Source organism: Palaemon carinicauda, chromosome 36 (genome assembly GCF_036898095.1).
Source record: "Palaemon carinicauda isolate YSFRI2023 chromosome 36, ASM3689809v2, whole genome shotgun sequence".
Taxonomy (NCBI): Eukaryota; Metazoa; Arthropoda; class Malacostraca; order Decapoda; family Palaemonidae; genus Palaemon; species Palaemon carinicauda.
Window position 1 is genome coordinate 72,509,287 of NC_090760.1, and position 22,222 is coordinate 72,531,508.

Here is a 22,222-nt window from a genome sequence, read left to right on the forward strand (position 1 = left end):
GCGAGAGGGTGGCGTGTGCGGGACCTTCATGTCATTGTTAGAGACCAACCCGCACTCTCTCTGTCCTACATGCCGAAGGCATCGTTGCGAGCAGGTTTTGCCCTGCGCAGAGTGTAGGGAGTGGTCTGCCTCCCAGTGGGGGAAGTTTGGGTGGCATAGGAAGACGACTAAGCGCAATCGTTCTCCCTCAGGGGTGAGTGGTGCGCGTTCTTCTTCTCCCTCAAGGGTGAGTAGTGCGCGTTCTTCTTCTCCCACCCCCAAATCTCTCTCAATAGCTCCTTCTCACATGCGATCTCATGAGGGACGTTCGAGTAGGAGCGCAGATCGCTTATCTCCTTGGCAACCCTGGGGTACTGGGGGTGTTGATGCTTCCCGTAGAGGAGCCACTTCTCCTCGAGCTGCTGGCGAGCCTTTTTCCCTTTCAGATCTGCTGCAGGTGTGATTGTCCTTAAGGATTTCGAGACCTCCTTCGAAGGAGGAGCCGCTGCGCCTTCTTCAGCGTGGTGCCACGAGGGATCCTTCTCCGGAGCCGTCGACATCTCACACTCAGGAGCTGTGCGAGGTCTATCTGTCGCCTTCCCCTGGCCCTTCCACGCGTGGACGAGGGATTGTTTGTGTTCGCCTCGCTAACACCCCCTGCTGACGACGAACCCCCTCTCCATCCTGGGACCTCGTCGTCCCTTAACCTTTAACCCTCTGTTTCTTCCCACCGGAACCCTCAGGTTGCAGGTGACGATCATCCGGGGTAAGCACGCGTTCCACCAGCAGCACTAGGGACGAGCATCGCCATTGCCTCGCCCTTCAGGAACGTCTTCCCCTGATCGCTGTTTGCGACGATCAGAAGATCGTAATGATCGTATGTCATCACGATCAGAGCGTTCTTCATCTAGAAGACGCTCACGCTCTAGAGCTTCGCGCTCACGAGACCATCGGTCTCAAGATTCTCACGATCGCGAAGAACTATCTAGGTCCAGACTCTCGCATTCTAGATTGTCACGATCTGGATCATGAGGACGGTACTAGGACGACGCTCACATTCACGAGCGCGGTGTTCGCGCTTGCGAGGGTATCGTTCACAAGAACGACGTTCTCTTTCGCGAGATAGGCACTCGCGGCGTTCACTCCGTTCTCGAATGAGAGCTAGACGCTCACGTTCACGAACATCACGATCACGAACCACTCGTTCGCTATCAAGGTGTAGACGTTCTTCATCTAGAGGTAGAGGTAGGCATACGCGCAGTCTATCAGCGCATAGCCCCTCAACCAGACCTTCCAAACGAACTCGGACTGAACCTAATGATGAGCTTCATCACTCCTCAGACAGGCGTCCAGCTAAACCTTTAGTGCCTTTCACAGCATGGAGAGTTTTAGCGAAGCGCTCGCCTACTCGACGCTTGGAAACTTGTTCCGCTGTGACGCATTCTCCATCCAGAGTAGTCCCTACTCAGAGGCCTCCTCTGCTGACTTTGTCGTACGTAGGTGCTCCTCTGGGGCAGCAGGAAGGCGCTAGACCTTTTTCCTCCTCTGTGGCTGCTTGTGCTCCTGTTGCGAGCACTTTTGCTCGTGGATCGTGTCTGTTGACGCGTGAAGTTCGCGATTTCACGAGCAATTTAGTGAATTTCGCGAGTTGGTGTCTGAATCGCTAGCAAGCGCGGATCCATTACCTTCCTCTCTCCCTTCTGCATCTTCCACCTCGAGCGGAAGACCAACACCCTTCACAGAAGGGTTCAAGGAGCCTCCTGATAGGTTCGCAAATGTGCCTATTAATCCAGACCTTCCTCCGCGTCCGAAGGAACGTGTTCCTCTGGCTCAGAGGTTATCTCCTCTGTCGACTGGCAATCCTAGACTTTCACCCAAGGACACTCTTCTAGGGACCTCCAGGGTGTACCTAGGGAGTTTCCTTCATGGGCATCGACTTTCATGTCCATTATCCTGAAGCGTCTGAAGGTGGCACCTCCAATGCCACAACCCCCGACTGTTACAGTCAGGGCAACCCCTAGAATCCCTCTGGAATCTTCGTTGAGCTCAACAGTTGGGAGTCAAGACCCCAGAAGGAGGTCGACGGCAGACAAAGCTTGAAGATCCCCTCCACCCTGATCGCGTGCCAAAGGCCATGCCACTTCTGACTCTTATGGCGAACTAACCTTTCACGCCAGTGAAAGTAATAGAAGTCATTCCCCAGAAGCAGAAGAGACGGATGAGAGGCGTAACTCCTAACTCCACCTCACGCTGACATCATCCATCCTAGGACGAGTAGGGACATAGGCTCGTCCAGGGAGATCGCGATCCATCCCTTCAACCCTCAAGACATTGAGGTAGTGTCTCCGGATCAGCGTCAGGTTTTTGTTCCTCTTCCAGAGCCTCCAGCTCCTACTGCCAGGGCTTCGTCCAAGTCCTCGAAGACCTCGCAGGTTCCTCCTCCTAAATCCGTGGAGGAAAGTCCTGTGTAGGAATCAAAGGACACTAAGATGAAACCTGAGAACGTCGCGGCACGGGAAGCTAAGGAGGTCGAGGCAAAAACGCAGTCCCCAGTGGCGGGCCCATCCCCTGTTTCAGTTGATGACCCTGACCTACCCCAGGCTTTAGACGTAAGCCTGGAGGTGGACGACCCCATAGACTCGGAGGATGAGAATCTTCGAAAGGCAGCCTGTCTGAACTATTACTCCGAACAGGAGAGACCCGAGTCAGAACATACCTTTTGGCAGGTTCTTGCCTGTATGAGGGCCATCAACAGGCTGTCCACTCTTGGTTTCATCATCCAGAAAGGGAAGGATATGGTTCTCGATGAAATATTCGAGACCCAGAAGCCTTCCAGGTCCAATGCGGCTTTGCCCTGGTCCAAAGGTCTGACAGCTGCCAAAAGGAAAGCTATCTCTCAGATAGCTGGAACTTCTAGTTCCTTGAGGGCAGGTTCCTCCTCTCGGTCTCTTCCACTTCCTTTTGTGTTACAAAGGAAGTATTAAGAGATCGAAGGGGAACCACATTCCATTATGACCCTCGACGCTTTGGTAGAGTCCCTAACGAAGGGGGTTCCCACTTAAACCCCCTCCTCTCCGAAGGCCTCATTATCGGCAGTTGAGCTCCTAAACATAGAGAGAGCCGCAATGTACGCCATGCAGGCTGCTTTGTGGCTCGATCTATGGTTGGGATCCTTAGGCTTCATGGTTCGCTCCCACGATCTGTCAAAGGAGTAGGTCAGGAAGACGGAGTCCTTCCTATTGTCAGGTACCCGGACTTGAGTTTCTGTCGCACCATGTTGTCATCCTGTGGGCGAACACTATACTCAAGAGAAGGAATACCGTCATAGGTCGGTTCCACAAGTAGGTGCCGAAAATTAAGGTCTCTTGGTTGAGGAATTCCAGCCTCGAGGGTTCTTCTCTCATTGTTCGGAAGAGATAGAGAGGGCTGCTTAGCGATTGAGGAAATCTACCAACTATTCTCTCCTCCATAGGGCCATGACAGCTTGGTCCTATGGTTGATCTTCCCAGTCTTCCCGGCCTTAGCAAGCACCTTCCTCTACTCACCAGTCAACTTCTAGGTCTTCGGGACCTTCCAAGGTGTCTAAACGGTTCTTTCAGTCCAAGGGACAGAAAGGGTCCAAATCCTTTTAAAGGAAAGGGAGGTGACCGAGGTGGTCCCTCCCAGTAGGAATGGCAGTCCTCATCACCCACCACCAGTGGGAGGATGCCTACAGCGTCGCTGGCAGAGGTGGCAGCTCCACGGGGCAGATCCCTGGACGGTCGATGTGATCGCCCTAGGGTATCGTGTCCTGTTCATTGAATCTCTCCCTCCTCTGACTCATGATCCTGTGCATCAAGGCTTCTATACGAAGGGATTCGCAAAGGAGCTGGCCCTCAGGGCCGAAGTCCAGACCATGCTGCAGAAGGGTGCTCTCCAAGAGGTGGTAGACAGGTTTCCAGGCTTTTACAGTCTAATTTTTCTGATGAAAAAGGCAACTGGAGGCTGGAGACCAGTTATTGATCTCTCCCCTCTGAACAAGTTTGTTCAACAGACTCAGTTCAGAATGGAGACAGCAGACACGCGTCATCCAAGCGGCACGTCCAAGGGACTTCATATGCACACTGGATCTGAAGGACGCATACTTCCAGAGATCTAATGATGACCCTTGTAGCTCCTTTATGGCATCACGCAGAGTGGTTTCTAGACCTCCTGCAATTTCTAGTAGATCTACCGAGAGAACTTCCTCCACGACGAGATCTACTCAAACAGCCACACGCGAACATCTTCCACAAGACCATGCAGTCGCTTTGACTTCACGCGTGGAGACTATCCAGCGTCTCCTCTCTCGGAAGGGCTTTTCACGACAAATTGCTGAACGAATGTCCAGATACTTGTGTAGGTCCTCAGCTTTGGTCTACTAGGCAAAATGGAGTCTTCTGTGGATGATGTCATGGAAGGAATATCTCTCCTCTTGATGCCACTATTCCAGTAATAGCGGAGTTTCATGTACACCTTCGGGAGGAAAAGCTCCTTTCAGTATTAGTGGTAAAAGGCTATTGCTCAGCATTAAGCCTTGCTTTCAGGCTGAAAGGAGTCAACATTTCCTCCTCGTCGCTGCTTTCTTTACTCATACGGAGTTATGAGATCACTTGCCTCCAGTCAGAGATCAGGCCTCCTCATTGGAATGTGGTTCGTATCTTGAGTTTCTTAAAAGGACCTCCCTGCAAACTATTACACCATGCAACTGACTGAAATCTCACTTTGAAGACGGCGTTCATGCTCGCTTTAGCCTCGGCAAAGAGAGTCTGTGAACTTCATGGCCTCTCGTATGACAGAGCCCATTCAAGGGGATTGGGGGAAGTGACGCTCAGCTTTGTCCCTGAGTTTATTACAAAGACTCAAAATCTGGGGTTACTGGAGCATAGATTTGAGCCCTTTCAGATTGTGAGTCTTCGTTCTGTAACCAACGACCCAGATCAGTTGTTACTTTGCTCAGTGAGGAATTTGAGATACTATCTTAATCGCACTGCAGCAACACGGCCCAGACTAACATCTCTGTTTGTTAGCTCAGGGAGAGTAAAGAGGAGGATCACCAAGAACAGAGTTTCCTCCTGGATTTGCCAAGTGATTGAAATAGCCTGGGCTCCTGAACCTCCTCAGGCTCGTTGACCTAGAGCCTATGACTTCAGGGGAATCGGTACTTCCCTGGCGTTTAAATGCAGCTTCTCCCGTGTTGCAGGTTCTCCAAGCGGGCGTGTGAAAAAGAAAAACCACCTGCACAACCCATTACCTCAAAGACGTGACCCACAGGAGACTCGATACGTTTACTATCGGTCCTGTTGTGGCTGCTCAACAAGTCGTTTAAGAGACCTCAAGCTCCTTGATGGACAAGTAGCAGTTTGTTGAGGGAATTGGTTACCAGGGTTAAGACTGGGATGAATGAGAAGAATGTCTGGCTTTCCTTTCTTCATCCTCCCCTCCCTTGGGGTACAGTACCATGGGTCCCTCTGCAAGCTGGCTTCAACCTCTGCAGGTAATTATCACTTCCCTTGTGTAGTCTTGTTGTTTTCCTATATAAACTCAGACATTCATACAAAAAACCACCTCTTATTTTGCTACATTGCACAGGCTGCGAGTATACTCTGTATATTTCATCGAGGTGTCAAAGTTTTCCCTAGACCACAGTCATTTACTGTACTAAGTAAAACTGGGTCAGTGTCCATGCCTGAACTAGGACTTCCACCCACCTAAGAGTGAGTCATCCACATAGATAACGGAAAGTTTGTTAGTATGGGAACAAATGACAAATTCGGAGATAATTTGTATTTTTCCCTAATACAAACTTGGAGTTATTTATATAAATTGGATCGCCATCACCTGCCCCCCCCCCCCCCCCCCCAGAAGTCCTGCCTACAATGAAAGTGTCGTCTCTCACTACTGTGCCCCAGCCTACCCGCTAAATGGTTAGCCAGGGTTGCCACCTCACAATTATAGTCTAATGGCTACCACCAGCTGCCACTGAAAGAATATCCACATAACTAAACTCCAGGTTTGTAATAGGGAAAATTACAAATTATTTCTGAATTTGTCATTTTAAACTCTATTTTTATTTTATCTTATTATTATAAACTCTCTGCCATTTATATTTTATTTTTAATTTTACTTACCTTATGTATATTTTATGCATTACTGTACTTTTTTTTGTGGCTGTTATCACTGCTGGGGCTTGCAACATTATGCTTCTACAACTGTGAAAAAAAGTGATGATAATGATAGTGTTGAATGCAGATAACATTAACATGTTAAAAAAGTATTGCTGCTGATAAAAGTAATGTAATTTAATGCATTCAAATATGATAAAGTAGTAGCATACGACCTGATAAGCTTATTAACATCAGCATTTATGACATTTCAAGGCATTGGATAGAAGATGTCACTTTGTGTAGTCTAGTTTCATTTTATTTCTAATTGTTGGTTCAAATGTCTTTTTCTGCATATTAAAATGAGACTCTGTAGGCATTACTCTAGCTTTCTACTCGACCTCCTTCCTGTTTCCGGGCTTCTTATATGCTGTCTCTACTCGACCTCCTTCATGCTTTTGTTCTTCCAATATGCTGTCTTTCTCTACTTCAACTTGGATGCTAAATGGCCTCCCAGGACCCTGTGCCTGGTCACATGTCCAAATTAATAAATCTAATTATTCTGCTTCCACGTGCTGATCATATTGATATGTAGATGTTGGGTTTGATTTATAAATATGGTACAGTTTTGAGGATAAATGTAAACTTGAAAAAAGGGTATTGCATATTCTACTGCTTACAGGAAGTAAAAAAGGTATTGTTTTTTAATTGCTTTTCCCTTGCAATTATTAAGAATATATAGTTCATGAGATAAGTAACAAACTTTCTCTCTGGCCATCCCTGATAAAGCTAAGAATTTTAATGCTGTGGTCTCGAAACGCTGCTTAATAAAGGCAATAATTGCAGGCTAAAGCCCTTGGACATTCAGTTCATGAAGCAGCTTCATAACAAGGTGAACATCGTGCCCGTTATCGCGAAGGCTGACACCCTAACGAAGCAGGAGGTTCAGAAGCTCAAACGTAAGGTTAGTATAGAAAGAAGAGTGTTTCTTAGTTTAAACATATTTATTACGAAGTTTATTTTTTTAAGAGAGTGTTGGTATTTTTAGGAGTGACAATTTCTGTGTTGGAATTGTAGGGAAAAGACTAAAAACATATTGAAACCTTTGTTGCTTATTTCACTTGGTGGGTAGTGACTTATTTAACTTAGAAGGATATGGTAAAATACTACCCCTTATAGATGTTTGTAAGACATCCCAGTAGGTTTAAAGGTCTCTTATGAGTGGCAGAGCAAAGGACAGAGACTGACTATCTATACATATCAGTGCTCAAGCCCTTTCTCCACCTAAGTTAGGACCAGGGAGGGCTAGTCATTCGCTGCTGATGACTCAGGCTCCCCCAAAACCCCCATCCTTAGCTCACAAGGATGGTGAGGTTGTAGACACTACAAGAAACTATCCAGCTTGAAGCGGGTCGCAGACGATAGTCCAGCGGAATGCCAGGTAGGGACGTTTCCAACTATTTGGTTTATTAGTGAAGAAAGTTTATAGTAGAATTACACAAAGCACAGTGTATGATTGAGGTAGGTTAGCTGTGTTCGAAACTACTTTTGGTAAAGTGCCCATTGTTATAGCATTAGGCTGTAGTGATAAGGTAGTAGTCTGTCCAAAGCATCATGCACCTGTTGAGATACTACCACTAGAGAGTTATTGGGCCGTTTGACTGGGTAGATACTACTTCATTGGATCCCTCTCTCGTTATGACTCATTTTTCTTTTATCTACACATACATGGAGTAGTCTGGCATATTTTTCACACATTCCCCTCTTTCCTCGTACACCTGAAAACACTAGATAACCAAATTTTTCTTCACTCAGGGGGTTAACTAATGCACTGTAATTTTAAGTGGCTACTTTCCACTTGGTAAGGTGGTTAGAAGACACTCCTTAGTCATGGTAAAAAGCTCTTCTATGAGAAGGACTCCAAAATCAAACCATTGTTCTCTAGTCTTGGATAGTGCAATAGCCTCTGTACCATGATCTTCCACTGTGTTGGGTTAGACATAACTGGTCTAGCTTGAGGATGCACTGAGGCACACTGTTCTATCCGTTTCCTCATTTCCTCTCCTGGCTGGGCTATTTTCTGTATTGGAGTCCTTGGGCTTATTGCTTCCTGCTTTTCCAAATAGGGTTGTAGCTTAGTAATAATAATATCATGTAGTATTCAGTGCAAAAGAAAGCAAAAGTGCTTTTGTTGATCAATTTCTTTAGTCATGAAACTAAATTGTCTTGTTTACCATTGCATTTTATGAAAATTAGTTTAAATTGTACAAATCTCAAATTGCATGGCATCATTCATAACACAACCCCCGTGTAATCAGTAAGGTATTGTGTATAGTTTATTTGTTTTTTTATAAAGGTTAGTTAGTACTTTTTTACAAGCAAGGACTTGCCTTGATGGAAATTCTTGTGATAAGTATTTACTGTCAAAACAGACTAATGTTTACTGTAAAAATCATCTCCCATATATCCTGTGTACTGTCAAACTAGATGTCTGTATAGCCTATATCTTTCTCACTGCTTGTTTTCTAGATATAAGGCAGTATTCCTGGCTAGTACAGTGGTAACCTGTTCGCTTAGCATTCACATGGTGGCAGGTCGATCCTCACCCAGGACCGTAAGTTTAAGCTGTTTACTGGGGAGGCCACTGCTGTGGTTGGGCACCACAGTCGGGGGTTGGGCTTCCCCCTTTGATGTTCTCTTGAACATCTATTCTGAGGAAACTGGAACTGAAAGCAGACACTTTTGACCTTATTCCTGTGCTGAACACCCCATCTTTTACTCTGTACATCCACGCTTCTTAACATTCTGTAGGAAGCTCTCTTCAAAATTTCTCTCATATTCTTTGTCAGCATTCCAGTATGTCTACATACATAACGTTAGTTATGTAAATTTGTGAGTGTTTACTTTATTCCAAATTAATATATAGATTTCAGCTTGCATCGAAATGTCATTAAAACTATTTTACTGGTCAATATATTGAGGTTTTTATTATACAATTTATTTGTGGTGATAATATATTTTTAAAGGTAAGCCTTAGAGTGTATGTTAACAATTAGTCACTAGTGACTGGGAAACAGTTCATTTCTCTATAGGGAAAACCAGGGGAATGTTTACAAGTTAGAAGATCATTTCCAGCTGTAAGTTAAATCATTTTGTTATCTCGCTTTTCTTGGTCTGTTATTATAGACTGAGATTGGTTTAGATTGGGCTTACTACTTACAACTGAGAGAGGAAAAGTCCCCTTTTGTTCATTTGTTTGATGTCAGCTACTCCCCAAAATTGGGTAAGTGCCTGGGTAAATAGATGGACTTGGAACTGTTGAAGTCATTGTGTGAGATATATTGTAAAGTAGTCACTTTTTTTTTTTTACAGGTATTGGATGAAATTGGCGAGAATGATATCCACATCTACCCTCTGCCTGACTGTGACACAGATGAGGAAGAAGATTATAAGGAGCAGGTACGTTAACGTTACTTTCAGTTGTGTTAAGGGAGCTGACCGGCTAATTTTTAATGACTGGACTTTGACATTCTTACTACTTAATCTTTAATCGGGTGACTTAGGATGTCTCCAAACTGCATAGGATTTTTGCCTCTGACCCTCAGTTTTGTGACACCAGGGTCATTTCTCCTGAAAATTAGTGTTTTTATCTCCTCCCTTGGTAATGATTACTAACATCTAGGATTACTACCCTATTATAGACCTGATATCGACTTCCAATAATATGAAGTTTTTTCTAAAAGTAATTTTTCTGCCAGATATGACTTTTTTCATTATGGTAAAAAAATAAACCTTGAAAATCAGGGGAAAAAATTAAGAAAAAAATATGAAACAAAAATAAAAAAAAAAAAAAAGACCATTTCATTGTTTTATAATGTATTTCTAAGTTATATACCAAATTTCAAAGCTATATCTTTAAAACTAAGGGAGAGACTAATTTAAAGGTCAATAAGTAGTTTTGAGATACTGGCATTCAAAGTTTTTCTTTGTGTTTTTGCTAAGACAATATTAATAAATCGTGATTATTATGAAGTTTATGTTCTTTTTTGGATGTTGATTAACAAAAACAAAGTTATTTATCATAATTTACTCATAAACGAAGATCTTTTTGCTCGATATCTTGTTGCTTTTTTCTCATGTTAGGCAAGGCTCTCTCTCTCTCTCTCTATCTCTCTCTCTCTATCTCTCTCTCTCTCTCTCTCTCTCTCTCTCTCTCTCTCTCTCTCTCTCTCTCTCTCTCTCTCTCTCTCTCTCTCTCTCCCCCGATATTTGAAATTACCCTCCTCTGAACTCTTATTAGAGTGAATTTTTTCTTCCTTATGTTAGCAAGATGTTGAAATTATCTTTTCCTCTTTGAAATGAATAAAATTGTTGTCTAAACCGAAAAAAACTAACATAAAAATGAGTGAATGCCAGAGGGTGTTCAAGGTTTTTCTTTGTATTTTTACAAAGACAATTAGAGGTTGGGCTTAACCGGCTGACGTTTTGGTGCAAATTCAGATAATACTAGAAATTAAAACAGACATCTTTAAACATTTTAATATAAGGTTCTAGAAATATGAACATCAAAGGGAACACACAAATCAATAAAACAAAGTACCTTAATTCAGCATAAGGGATGCAAGGAAATGTGCACTGTAGGTTCTCAACACTTCTATTCATTTATAAAGTCATCTCTGGGAAATTATTTCAATTTTCAGTAAGGAATCGGGATACCTGTACTTCTCTTTGGTATATTTTTGTATTGCTGGTGAAGGTTTAAACCCTCAATATGTGTATATTTGTAATGGTTTTAACAGCTTTGCCTTCTTTGTACAGTGTCACTTTTTGTATACTTTTGACAGATTATTGCTGATATTCACAATATTTACCGTTAGATTTCCTTATGCACGTTACAGAACTAAAAGTATTCAACCCACTGAGAATATGAGAATGCTTTTTGGTGCCATCCGATCATGTAACCATAAGTCATATATAGAAAATTTATTTGGCTTCTTAATTCTATATTAATTTTCTTTCTATGTTTATTCCTTTGTTAGTTATGGCATGAAACAAATATAATCAAGTTGACACATGAAGTCATTGCTCCCGAGCCTGACGGATCTCTCTCTCTCTCTCTCTCTCTCTCTCTCTCTCTCTCTCTCTCTCTCTCTTTTTCACGTCCTTGCATCTTCATTGTAATTCTTCTTTTGTCATAGGCCACCCCATAGTGAGTTACCACCTATGAGTGCTACTCTTCATGCTACTGTATTTGGTACTAGTGCCTTTGGCAGCTGCCTCTCTGAAGCCTCGCTTATGTTGTTGCTCTTTTCATTTATTCCTGTTGATCTCTTGTTACTTAGCTCTTTTCATCTGAAACTCGCTACCTTGCTCTGGGTTTTTCCCATTTAAAAGCAAATCTTTTAGGTGAAATCTTAAATCTTTAGAAATGTGGGAATGTCTTCTTATTGGAGTGTTTGATAATCTTGATTTTCTCTTTCATTTGCAGGTTCGTCAGCTGAAAGAAGCAGTGCCTTTTGCTGTAGTGGGATCAACTACAGTGTTAGATGTTGGAGGCAAGAAAGTTCGCGGCCGTCAGTATCCCTGGGGAGTCATCGAAGTGGAGAATCCAAGTCACTGTGATTTTATCAAGCTTCGATGCCTGCTAGGGTGAGCAACTTGTGTATTCAAATCGGTTTTGGCTTTGATTTTTCCTTGTAGGGGATTTGAAGTAAACGCAATTACAAAAAATGATTACAGTGAGCCCTCGCTACTTCGCGGTACGACCATCGCGGATTCACCACTTCGCGGATTTTTTTCATAACGCATGTATATACATATATCGCGGATTTTCTGGAAATTTCGAAAATACCGTGATGTGACCGTTGGTGCGAGATTGGAGAAAGTAAGGAAAATTGAATCATGATTGATTTTCAATATAAATGAAACTTTGAGGAGCAACAAAGATATCATTTGTTAGAGAGATAGAGAGAGGTAAGGAATGGGAGGTAGTGAAAAGTAGCCCACAGAGAGAGAGAGAGAGAGAGAGAGATAGAGGGGGGTTTAAATGTAATAAACAAAAAAATTTGATAGGTTATAACACATTGGTGCTTATGTAATATCAACTGTATACTGTAGACGGTTTGAATAAGTTAAGAAATGGTATAAACGATACTTTGTTATTGTATTCGTACACTCTCAAGAGCGGCAGCTACAGTAGATGTCAGCTGATCTAATCACAGCCAAAAGTAAAACAAAAAGAAGTCAACAATACTCGATTTTTAAAACACACCCGAAATTTAAAAACAAAAGTACACGCTTTCTTAATGTGCAATTAACTATTTAAAGAGTAGCAATTTTCTAGAATAAAATGATGTTTCCCAAAAAATAGTGGTTTGCTGATGAAATCGGATGCTGTATTTTTAGCTATGATTGAAATGGATGTAGACTCGGCATAATTTTTTCGTTTCGTATTTAATTGACACTAAGAAAACTAATTTTAGTTTCTTCATCTAAATGTAAGTATTGTATAACACAAAGAGAGAGAGAGAGAGAGAGAGAGAGAATGAATCAGCTGTTGTAATCAAATGGCGTGTTTTTGTTTCGTGAGAATTTCATCGCCACGACTATAACAACAACATACTGTACTGAACTTTACAGTATTATACAGACTACTGTAATATGATAAAGTAAAATATTTGTAATCTATTTTATATGAAATGGGCTATTTTTTTTTTTTTTTTAAATTTACATTTACGTATGTAAAACAATCTCTCTCTCTCTCTCTCTCTCTCTCTCTCTCTCTCTCTCTCTCTCTCTCTCTCTCTCTCTCTCTCTCTCTCTCGTAAATTGTTTCCCTGCTTTGCTACGTATGTATGATTTTATATAGATACGGTAAATAATATTTGTAATAACATATTTTATAAAAGCTTTTACTGTAATATCATTATTTATCACTTTCATCATGCGCGTTAAATACCTTCGTTTGTTTACTGAACGTATGTTATGACGCCGTCGTTTCAGGCGGCGTCATAAAGAAAAACATTTCATTTGGAAGTCCTAAGAAAAATTAAGTAAAACATTGGTAATAACAAAATCAACATACTGTACTGAATAATCAATATAATCGATGCAAAAACTAACCTATACACAGATGTGTAAATGCGTTTGTTTCTTCATTATGATCAGAGATAAACGTAAACATAACATTGGTTGCCATTTTTTATCGTGCTTTTTGGCGTGTTTAGGAAACGCATGATTTAAAATCGCCTTTAATATTTGTGCCTGTTTTAGTTTAGGGTACTGTAGTACATGCATTAAGTGTTCTGTACATTAAAGGGTAGTTTGTTAACAGTACTACGTACAAGGGTAGGTTTTAAAAGTCTGAATATACATGTTAAATAAATAGGTAAATATGGTGTCACTACTTCGCGGATTTTCACCTATCGAGGTCGGGTCTGGAACCTATCTACCGCGATAAACGAGGGTTCACTGTATAATCAATATAATCGATGCAAAAACTAACCTATTCACAGATGTGTACACTAAATGCGTTTGTTTCTTCATTATGATCAGAGATAAACGTAAACAAAACATTGGTTGCCATTTTTATCGTGCTTTTTGGCGTGTTTAGGAAACGCATGATATAAAATCGCCTTTAATACTTGTGCCTGTGTTAGTTTAGGGTACTTAAGTACATGCATTAAGTGTTCTGTACATTAAAGGGTGGTTTGTTAACAGTACTACGTACAAGGGAAGGTTTTAAAAGTCTGAATATACATGTTAAATAAATACGTAAATATGGTGTCACTACTTCGCGGATTTTCACCTATCGCGGTCAGGTCTGGAACCTATCTACCGGGATAAACGAGGGCTCACTGTACTCCCAGTCTTGTGCCTCATTGTTTTACAAGCAATTGCCTTTTTCATTTTTTTATGAATTTTATCGTCGGCATTTAATTAATTGCTGATTAAGGAAGTACTGTACTGTATTTACATCCATTTACATATCAAGTAAATTCCTGATAATGTTATGCTTTTGAATATTCTATTACTGAATTTATAATTAATATTGACATCATAATTGTTTACATAGTAATATTGTATTTCTTCTAAGCTTTCCTAAGAAATTTTTAAATATATAATTGATGTTTATCTTTGAATAATGTTTTGTCAGAACGCACATGCAGGACCTCACCGAAGTTACCCAGGATGTCCATTACGAGAATTATCGTTCAGAGAGACTAGCCAAGGGTGGTTCACCGATAGCATCAGGTGCTGCCGTCGCTACGAACAACTCGATTAACTCCCACGGAAATTCTGTCCCTGTTGCCAAGGGAAAACTGTAAGTAGTGATATTAAGATTTTGACAGTAGGAAGGTCCCCAAGTTAGAAACATTCGGTAAAGAAAGACTTTAATAAAACAATATTAAAACATTCGGTAAAGAAAGACTTTAATAAAACAATATTATATCATTAAATACAGTAAGCAAAACAACATTTGTAATAATCTGATGTCTATTTTAAATGAAACCAAACTATTTCTTGATATTTGTAGCTGGAAATCATAGGCATGGAACTCAGATTAGGCCTAGATTACGCCTACCCTAGGCCAAAATTTAACAAAATTCAACTTGCAAACAATTCGATTTACAAACAGCTTCTTGGAACCCATTAAATTTGTAATTTGAGGACCTTCTGTATTATGAAAGTTACAAAAACTTTATAACATGAGAAATAGTGTAGACACAGTATTTATTATTAAGATAACCATAGTTACTGTAAACAGACAATATTTACAAAAGAAAAATATGCTTTCACCTTTTATAAGTAATGATGCATATTAGGATGAACATTTTTGTAAAGCAGATTTTGAGCCTTACAGGCCAATTTCTCTTCTTTCCATTTCCTTTGTGGACTTAGACCAAAGAATCATTGCCAAAATGACAAAGGCAATGAAAATATCCAAAGACTTTCAAGAGTAAAGACTAAGTGAACCGAGAGCCAGTTTAGTAGAACTATTAAAAGATAAGATGTAAAATATATACGCAACTCATTGTAAATACAGTCCTTAATTTTTTACTAAATGAGCTGCTCTCCAAATGATAATGGACTGCTCATTATTACTGATAAGTTTGACATTCGTGTGTTGAAATATTACTATCTGTAGAGGGTTGGGCGAATTCCTGACACACTAAGGAAGTGCCCCCTGTCACACCCTTACTGCAGTGGGAGGAACCAAACAGCTAGTATAGGGAGGGATAGCAATGGTGGTGGGTAGGGCAACACATAAACTTTTCTCTTACCAAAAAATTCTTCTTTGCTCAAGGGGTTAAGTACTGCACTGTAATTGTTCAGTGTCTGCTTTCCTCTTGGTAAGGGTAGAAGAGGCTCTTTAGTTATGGTAAGCAGCTCTTCTAGGAGAAGGACATTCCAAAATCAAACCACTGTTCTCTAGTCTTGGGTGGTGCCATAGCCTCTGTACCATGGCCTTCCACTGTCTTGGATTAGAGTTCTCTTGCTTGAGGGTACACTTGGGCATGCTGTTCTATCTTATTTCTGTCTCCTGTTTTTTTGAAGTTTTTATATTTTCAATATTAATCTTACCCGATGATCATGTAGCTGTCAACTCTGTTGCCCGACAGAAATCTACGGTCGGGATACGCCAGCGATCGCTATACAGGTGGGGGTGTACACAACAGCGCCATCTGTGGTCAGGTACTCCAGTACTTCTTGTCAACACCACCTCAATTTTTCCTCTGTCGTGCCACCGGCTAGACCTACTTGGATACGCTGTTGATTCTGGAGTTATTGTTCACGATTTGGTGATGTATTTGCTCTAGAGTTTAGCCTTCGCTATTCAGGAAGCTTTATCATTAGCTTAGCAAGTTTTTGGAATTAATTTGATTTAATTTTGGTGACGAAGAGAGTATGAACTCTCTTTCACTTTTAAATGGCCGACCCTTCCCTTAGACGGAAGTGTTGGTGTCGAAGAGAGTATAGACTCTCTTTCTTTATTTTGCTTAACAAAGTTATAGATTTATTTTATATCTCTCCGCCTTTTACAGGCCTCTTCGATTAACTTCCTTTTATTATAAACTTATTAAAATTAATTTTTATGTTTGTTTATATGCGACCTTTCCTAATAGTAGGCGGTCTTTTCTTGGAACCGAAGTTAATTAACATTGAGCCCGTCATATCGTTTTTACCTGTTAAGATTTTATGCTATTTTATGTTTTTGAAAGAATTTCTTTGATAGTCTCGTACTGTTTTCAAAGTTGAACTAACGTTTTGTTTTGTCTCCGCAGTTGTTGACGTTCAGAACGTTCAACTTGCGCTCTATCGTTACGATAGAGAGAGAGTATTCACGGTTTCACGTTGCAGCTTCCCCATGGTTGACAGTTCACAGACTGTGCAGCAGTACCATGATCTTGTGTCCGGCTCCGTCAGACGACTGGCTTTTAAGAGCTCCCACAAGTCGTCGCTGTCTGGAGATTCTCAGATGGACTATGGATCTGACCAAGGAACTGGGCCTCCTGGTCAATTTTGAGGAGTCCCAGCTCGTCCCATCCCAGACCATTGTCTACCTGGGTATGGAGCTTCAGAGTCGAGCTTTTCGGGCTTTTCCGTCGGCCCCAAGGATCTACCAAGCCCTAGAATGCATCCAGAGCATGCTGAGAAGGAACCGATGCTCAGTCAGGTAGTGGATGAGTCTAACAGGGACACTCTCATCGCTGGCCCTGTTCATCGAGTTAGGGAGACTCCACCTCCGCCCCCTTCAGTATCATCTAGCTGCTCACTGGATAAAGGACATGACGCTAGAGACGGTCTCAGTTCCTGTTTCCGAAGAGAGGAGGTCTACTCTCACGTGGTGAAAGAACTGCTTTCTTCTCAAGGAAGTCTACCTTTGGCTGTTCAGAAACCCGACCGCCGTCTCTTCTCGGACGCATCAGACACGGGCTGGGGTGCGACTTTGGACGGACAGGAATGCTCGGGAACATGGAATCAGGAGCAAAGGACACTTCACATCAATTGCAAGGAGCTGTTGGCGGTTCATCTGGCCTTGATAAACTTCAAGTCCCTCCAGCTTAACAAGGTGGTGGAGGTGGACTCTGACAACACCACAGCCTTGGCTTACATCTCCAAGCAGGGAGGGACTCATTCGTGGAAGTTGTTCTAGATCGCAAGGGACCTCCTCATCTGGTCAAAAGATCGAAAGCTCACGCTGGTAACGAGGTTCATTCAGGGCGATATGAATGTCATGGCAGATCGCCTCAGCCGGAAGGGTCAGGTCATCCCCACAGAGTGGACCCTTCACAAGAATGTTTGCAGCAGACTTTGGGCCCTGTGGGGTCAGCCAACCATAGATCTGTTCGCTACCTCGATAACCTAGAGGCTCCCGTTGTATTGTTCTCCGATTCCAGACCCAGCAGCAGTTCACGTGGATGCTTTTCTGCTGGATTGGTCCCATCTCGACCTGTATGCATTCCCGCCGTTCAAGATTGTCAACAGGGTACTTCAGAAGTTCGCCTCTCGCAAAGGGACACGGCTGACGTTGGTTGGCTCCGCTCTGGCCCGCGAGAGAATGGTTCATAGAGGTACTGCAATGGCTGGTCGACATTCCCAGGACTCTTCCTCTAGGAGTGGACCTTCTACGTCAACCTCACGTAAAGAAGGTACACCCAAACCTCCACGCTCTTCGTCTGACTGCCTTCAGATTTTCGAAAGACTCTCAAGAGCTAGGGGCTTTTCGAAGGAGGCAGCCAGAGCGATTGCCAGAGCAAGGAGGACATCCACTCTCAGAGTCTAGCAGTCTAAAGGGGAAGTCTTCCGAAGCTGGTACAAGGCCAATGCAGTTTCCTCAACCAGTACCACTGTAACCCAGATTGCTGACTTCCTGTTACATCTAAGGAACGTAAGATCCCTTTCAGCTCCTACGATCAAGGGTTACAGAAGTATGTTGGCAGCGGTTTTCCGCCACAGAGGCTTGGATCTTTCCACCAACAAAGATCTACAGGACCTCCTTAGGTCTTTTGAGACCTCAAAGGAACGTCGGTTGTCCACTCCAGGCTGGAATCTAGACGTGGTCCTAAGGTTACTTATGTCATCAAGATTTGAACCTCTCCAATCAGCCTCTTTTAAGGACCTCACATTAAAAACTCTTTTCCTCGTGTGCTTGACAACAGCTAAAAGAGTAAGTGAGATCCACGCCTTCAGCAGGAACATAGTTTTCACATCTGAAACGGCTACATGTTCCTTGCAGCTCGGTTTTTTGCTAAAACGAGCTTCCTTCACGTCCTTGGCCTAAGTCGTTCGAGATCCCAAGCCTGTCCAACTTGGTGGGGAACGAACTGGAGAGAGTACTTTGCCCAGTTAGAGCTCTTAGGTACTATCTAAAAAGGTCATAACCTTTACGAGGACAATCAGAAGCCTTTTGGTGTGCTATCAAGAAGCCTTCTCTTCCAAGGTCTAAGAACTCAGTTTCTTACTAATTCAGGCTTCTGATCAGGGAAGCACATTCTCATCTGAAGGAAGAAGACCTTGCTTTGCTGAAGGTAAGGACACATGAAGTGAGAGCTGTGGCTACTTCAGTGGCCTTCAAACAGAACCGTTCTCTGCAGAGTGTTATGGATGCAACCTATTGGAGAAGCAAGTCAGTGTTCGCATCATTCTATCTCAAAGATGTCCAGTCTCTTTACGAGAACTGCTACACCCTGGGACCATTCGTAGCAACGAATGCAGTAGTAGGCGGGGGCTCAGCCACTACATTCCCATAATCCCATAACCTTTTTAACCTTTCTCTTGAATACTTTTTATGGGTTGTACGGTCGGCTAAGAAGCCTTCCACATCCTTGTTGATTTGGCGGGTGGTCAATTCTTTTTTGAGAAGCGCCGAGGTTAAAGGTTGTGATGAGGTCCTTTAGTATGGGTTGCAGCCCTTTATACTTCAGCACCTAAGAGTCGTTCAGCATCCTAAGAGGACCGCTACGCTCAGTAAGGAAGACGTACTTAATAAAGGCAGAGTAATGGTTCAAGTCGTCTTCCTTACCAGGTACTTATTTATTTTATGTTATTTTTGAATAACTAATAAAATAAAATACGGGATACTTAGCTTCTTTGTTAACATGTATGCTGGTCTCCACCCACCACCCTGGGTGTGAATCAGCTACATGATCATCGGGTAAGATTAATATTGAAAAATGTTATTTTCATTAGTAAAATAAATTTTTGAATATACTTACCCGATGATCATGATTTAATTGACCCACCCTTCCTCCCCATAGAGAACCAGTGGACCGAGGAAAAAATTGAGGTGGTGGTGACAAGAAGTACTGGAGTACCTGACCACAGATGGCGCTGTTGTGTACACCCCCACCTGTATAGCGATCGCTGGCGTATCCCGACCGTAGATTTCTGTCGGGCAACAGAGTTGACAGCTACATGATCATCGGGTAAGTATATTCAAAAATTTATTTTACTAATGAAAATAACATATTTATATAAAATATCTGATTTAATGTTGTTACTGTTCTTGAGATATTTTATTTTGATTTGTTACTGTTCTTAGTATATTTTAATTTGATATTTATCACTTCTTTTGTAGTTTTTTTATTCCTAGTTTCTTTTCCTCATTGGGCTATTTTCTCCTGTTGGAGCCCTTTGGTTTATAGCATCTTAGTTTCCAATTAGGGTTATAGATTAGCTTTTAATAATAATGATAATGATATTGATATTAAGTGTTTGTTATGGCATCTTGATCCTTTTCTCGAATGATCTGTGAGGTTTACAGTAGCAAACCCTTCCTCCCTACTCTCATCCTCATTGTCCTCCCTCACCCCAAACAGATTGTTGCAAGAAAGTACCTTTTTTATGCAACCCTTTAAAAAAAGATCACAGAAGAGCGAGTCATCTGTCACCTATGTTCTACTACTATAGAACCAAATGTACAGTTGTATGCAACATATGTGTATTTTTATATGTATCTGGGAGAGATAGACTGAAAAAATAAGGAATTTTTACACTTTCTCATTTTTTGTTGCTAATTTATTTATTTTGACTAATATGTTTTGCCATGCTGATAATCTCCCTTAGTATTGGTGCAAGATGTTCTGGTTGATCATACAATTTCAATAATGGCTTAATGTTGAGGTAAAGACAAAGGAAAAATTATCCTTAAACAGAGAGGGACTTGATAACTCTAGTGATATTACCCCAACGGGTGGCAGGTGCCTTGGCCAAGCTACCACTTATAAATGTATATATATATTTGGCTGTTTGTAAGTATGGGTAAATAATTTCCTTCTCCGTAGGAGCAGCCTACCTGGTACTGGACCCGAGAAAGATCGAATGGCTATGGAACTGGAAGAAAAGGAAGCCCAGATTCGTAAGATGCAGGAAATGATGGCCAAAATGCAAGCACAACTCCAAGATAAGAAATAGCAAATTGTTATGTAGGAATTCTTTTTGATACTAATAATTGTTGTAACAAGCATAAAGAAAGAAAACGCATTTAAGTTTTAACTTAACCATTGTAAACTTACATACCTCGTGCAGTATTGTCCGATTGAGTATGATCGTGGAGTTATGGATCCCTTTATTTTTTTGTTATTTAAAATTAAAAGCTTGTTTGCTCTCTCATAGGATCTCATTTTGTTTCCACCATGTTTTTTGTAATGCATGTGTTTTATACTGTGTTTTGAAGCATTGAATCAAAAGTTGATCTTTTATTTCCCAATGAAACAATAGACTTTGAGCAAGTTTGTGAACCAAAATTGTGCTGAGGTTTGAAGAGAAAGGACATCTTAAACTTGGAGAATGTTGAGAACTAATTTTTCAAATTGACTCTGGTTGAGGTTTATGAAAAAAGCAAGTGTATGTTTTGCATCCTTTGTCTTTTATTTTGCAATGAGTAAGGCAATTTGTTTATTTTTTATTTTTATGGGTAAGTGTTTTTTAACGTCTTCAGTCCGTGATTATCGGTGTTTTTTATGGAGGTGTACGTTACCAATTCTTTCTTATGCATTTCTACCAAGTGAGGAGTGGTAGAAATTCTCCTGATCCAGGGAAAAAGCATGTGATATCTCAAGCTCAACCTTCACGGGGCTCGGCTATCCAGAACCCCAAGAGAACCATCGCACTCCGAATGCATCGCATACACGCGCAAGGCCTTTTTGAAACTGCCATTTTGGTGTTCGTGTTTTTCATTTTGCATTTTTTAGCTTGCAGGTTTTTCATGAGATTTGTCTGTAACAAGCATTTTCTCTGCCTGGGCTTTGGAAAACATTTTTGTGCTTGTAACAAATAACAGAGTTTGGCTGTTTAGGAGATTCCAAACCATCTTGTTCAACATAACACAAATTAATAAATGCTTCATTCTCCAGGTTTGAGTATTATTTTCCCCTAGCGGTAGAGACGTTCCGTGAACTTGTACATAATTTTAAGAACTGGATTTTCTTTCAAGTTATAGATCAGACATCTTGTCAAGAGTTTGTAGATTCCGTAGTTGGTTACCAACCCTGCATTGTAGCCACTTCATCAGAGATTGTAGTCCTCTTCACAGCGTATAGTCAACCTATACTACTAGAGGTATTTTGTGGCTTTTGTTTTCCCCTACTGAATTACTATATGCCAGTGGTTCTTAACATTTTTACTACCACGCCCCCTCTAGGAACTGCTCTTTCCCTCCATGCCTCCCTTGCATATATAGACATATTTCATTCCCAAATTTAAGAAAATGAAAAAAAATGGCTTTTCAGTCCATTTTCTAAGCATTCAGTTTATTCACCTGAGGCTTGTGCCCCCTGGAAATCACCCACGCCCCCCAGGTTCAGAACCACTGTGTCTATGCTTTATACTTCTTTTCGTTTATCTCTTTTACCCTTGAGGCTTCAGCTATCCAACTCCTTCAACTTTAAACTGAACCATATTCCAATTAAACTGAACCATATTCCAATTAAACTGAACCATATTCCAATTATCATCTCTGATAAGAAAGGAGTTTTTAGATGTCAGTTTAAGAGTTTAGACCAGACTCATTGGCCTCCGTAAACTACCTGTCATACTTCATGTAAAGTTCTTTTCAACTTTAAGAGTTGTTTTTTTTTCTTAGAAATAAGAAAAGATTGATGTAATTTTTTATTCAT

General features: G+C 41.5%; 1 protein-coding gene across 1 annotated transcript in view; it reads left to right on the forward strand.

Moving 5' to 3' along the window:
* Positions 1-21,459, forward strand: part of LOC137628906 (septin-1-like) — an 89,396-nt gene extending 67,937 nt beyond the window's left edge. Inside the window, 5 exon segments of the mRNA XM_068360184.1 lie at positions 6,948-7,065; positions 9,474-9,560; positions 11,590-11,750; positions 14,257-14,424; positions 20,390-21,459. Coding sequence (XP_068216285.1) covers positions 6,948-7,065; positions 9,474-9,560; positions 11,590-11,750; positions 14,257-14,424; positions 20,390-20,519 — 664 coding nt within the window. The 3' untranslated portion in view covers positions 20,520-21,459.
* The last annotated feature ends 763 nt before the right edge of the window (positions 21,460-22,222 follow it).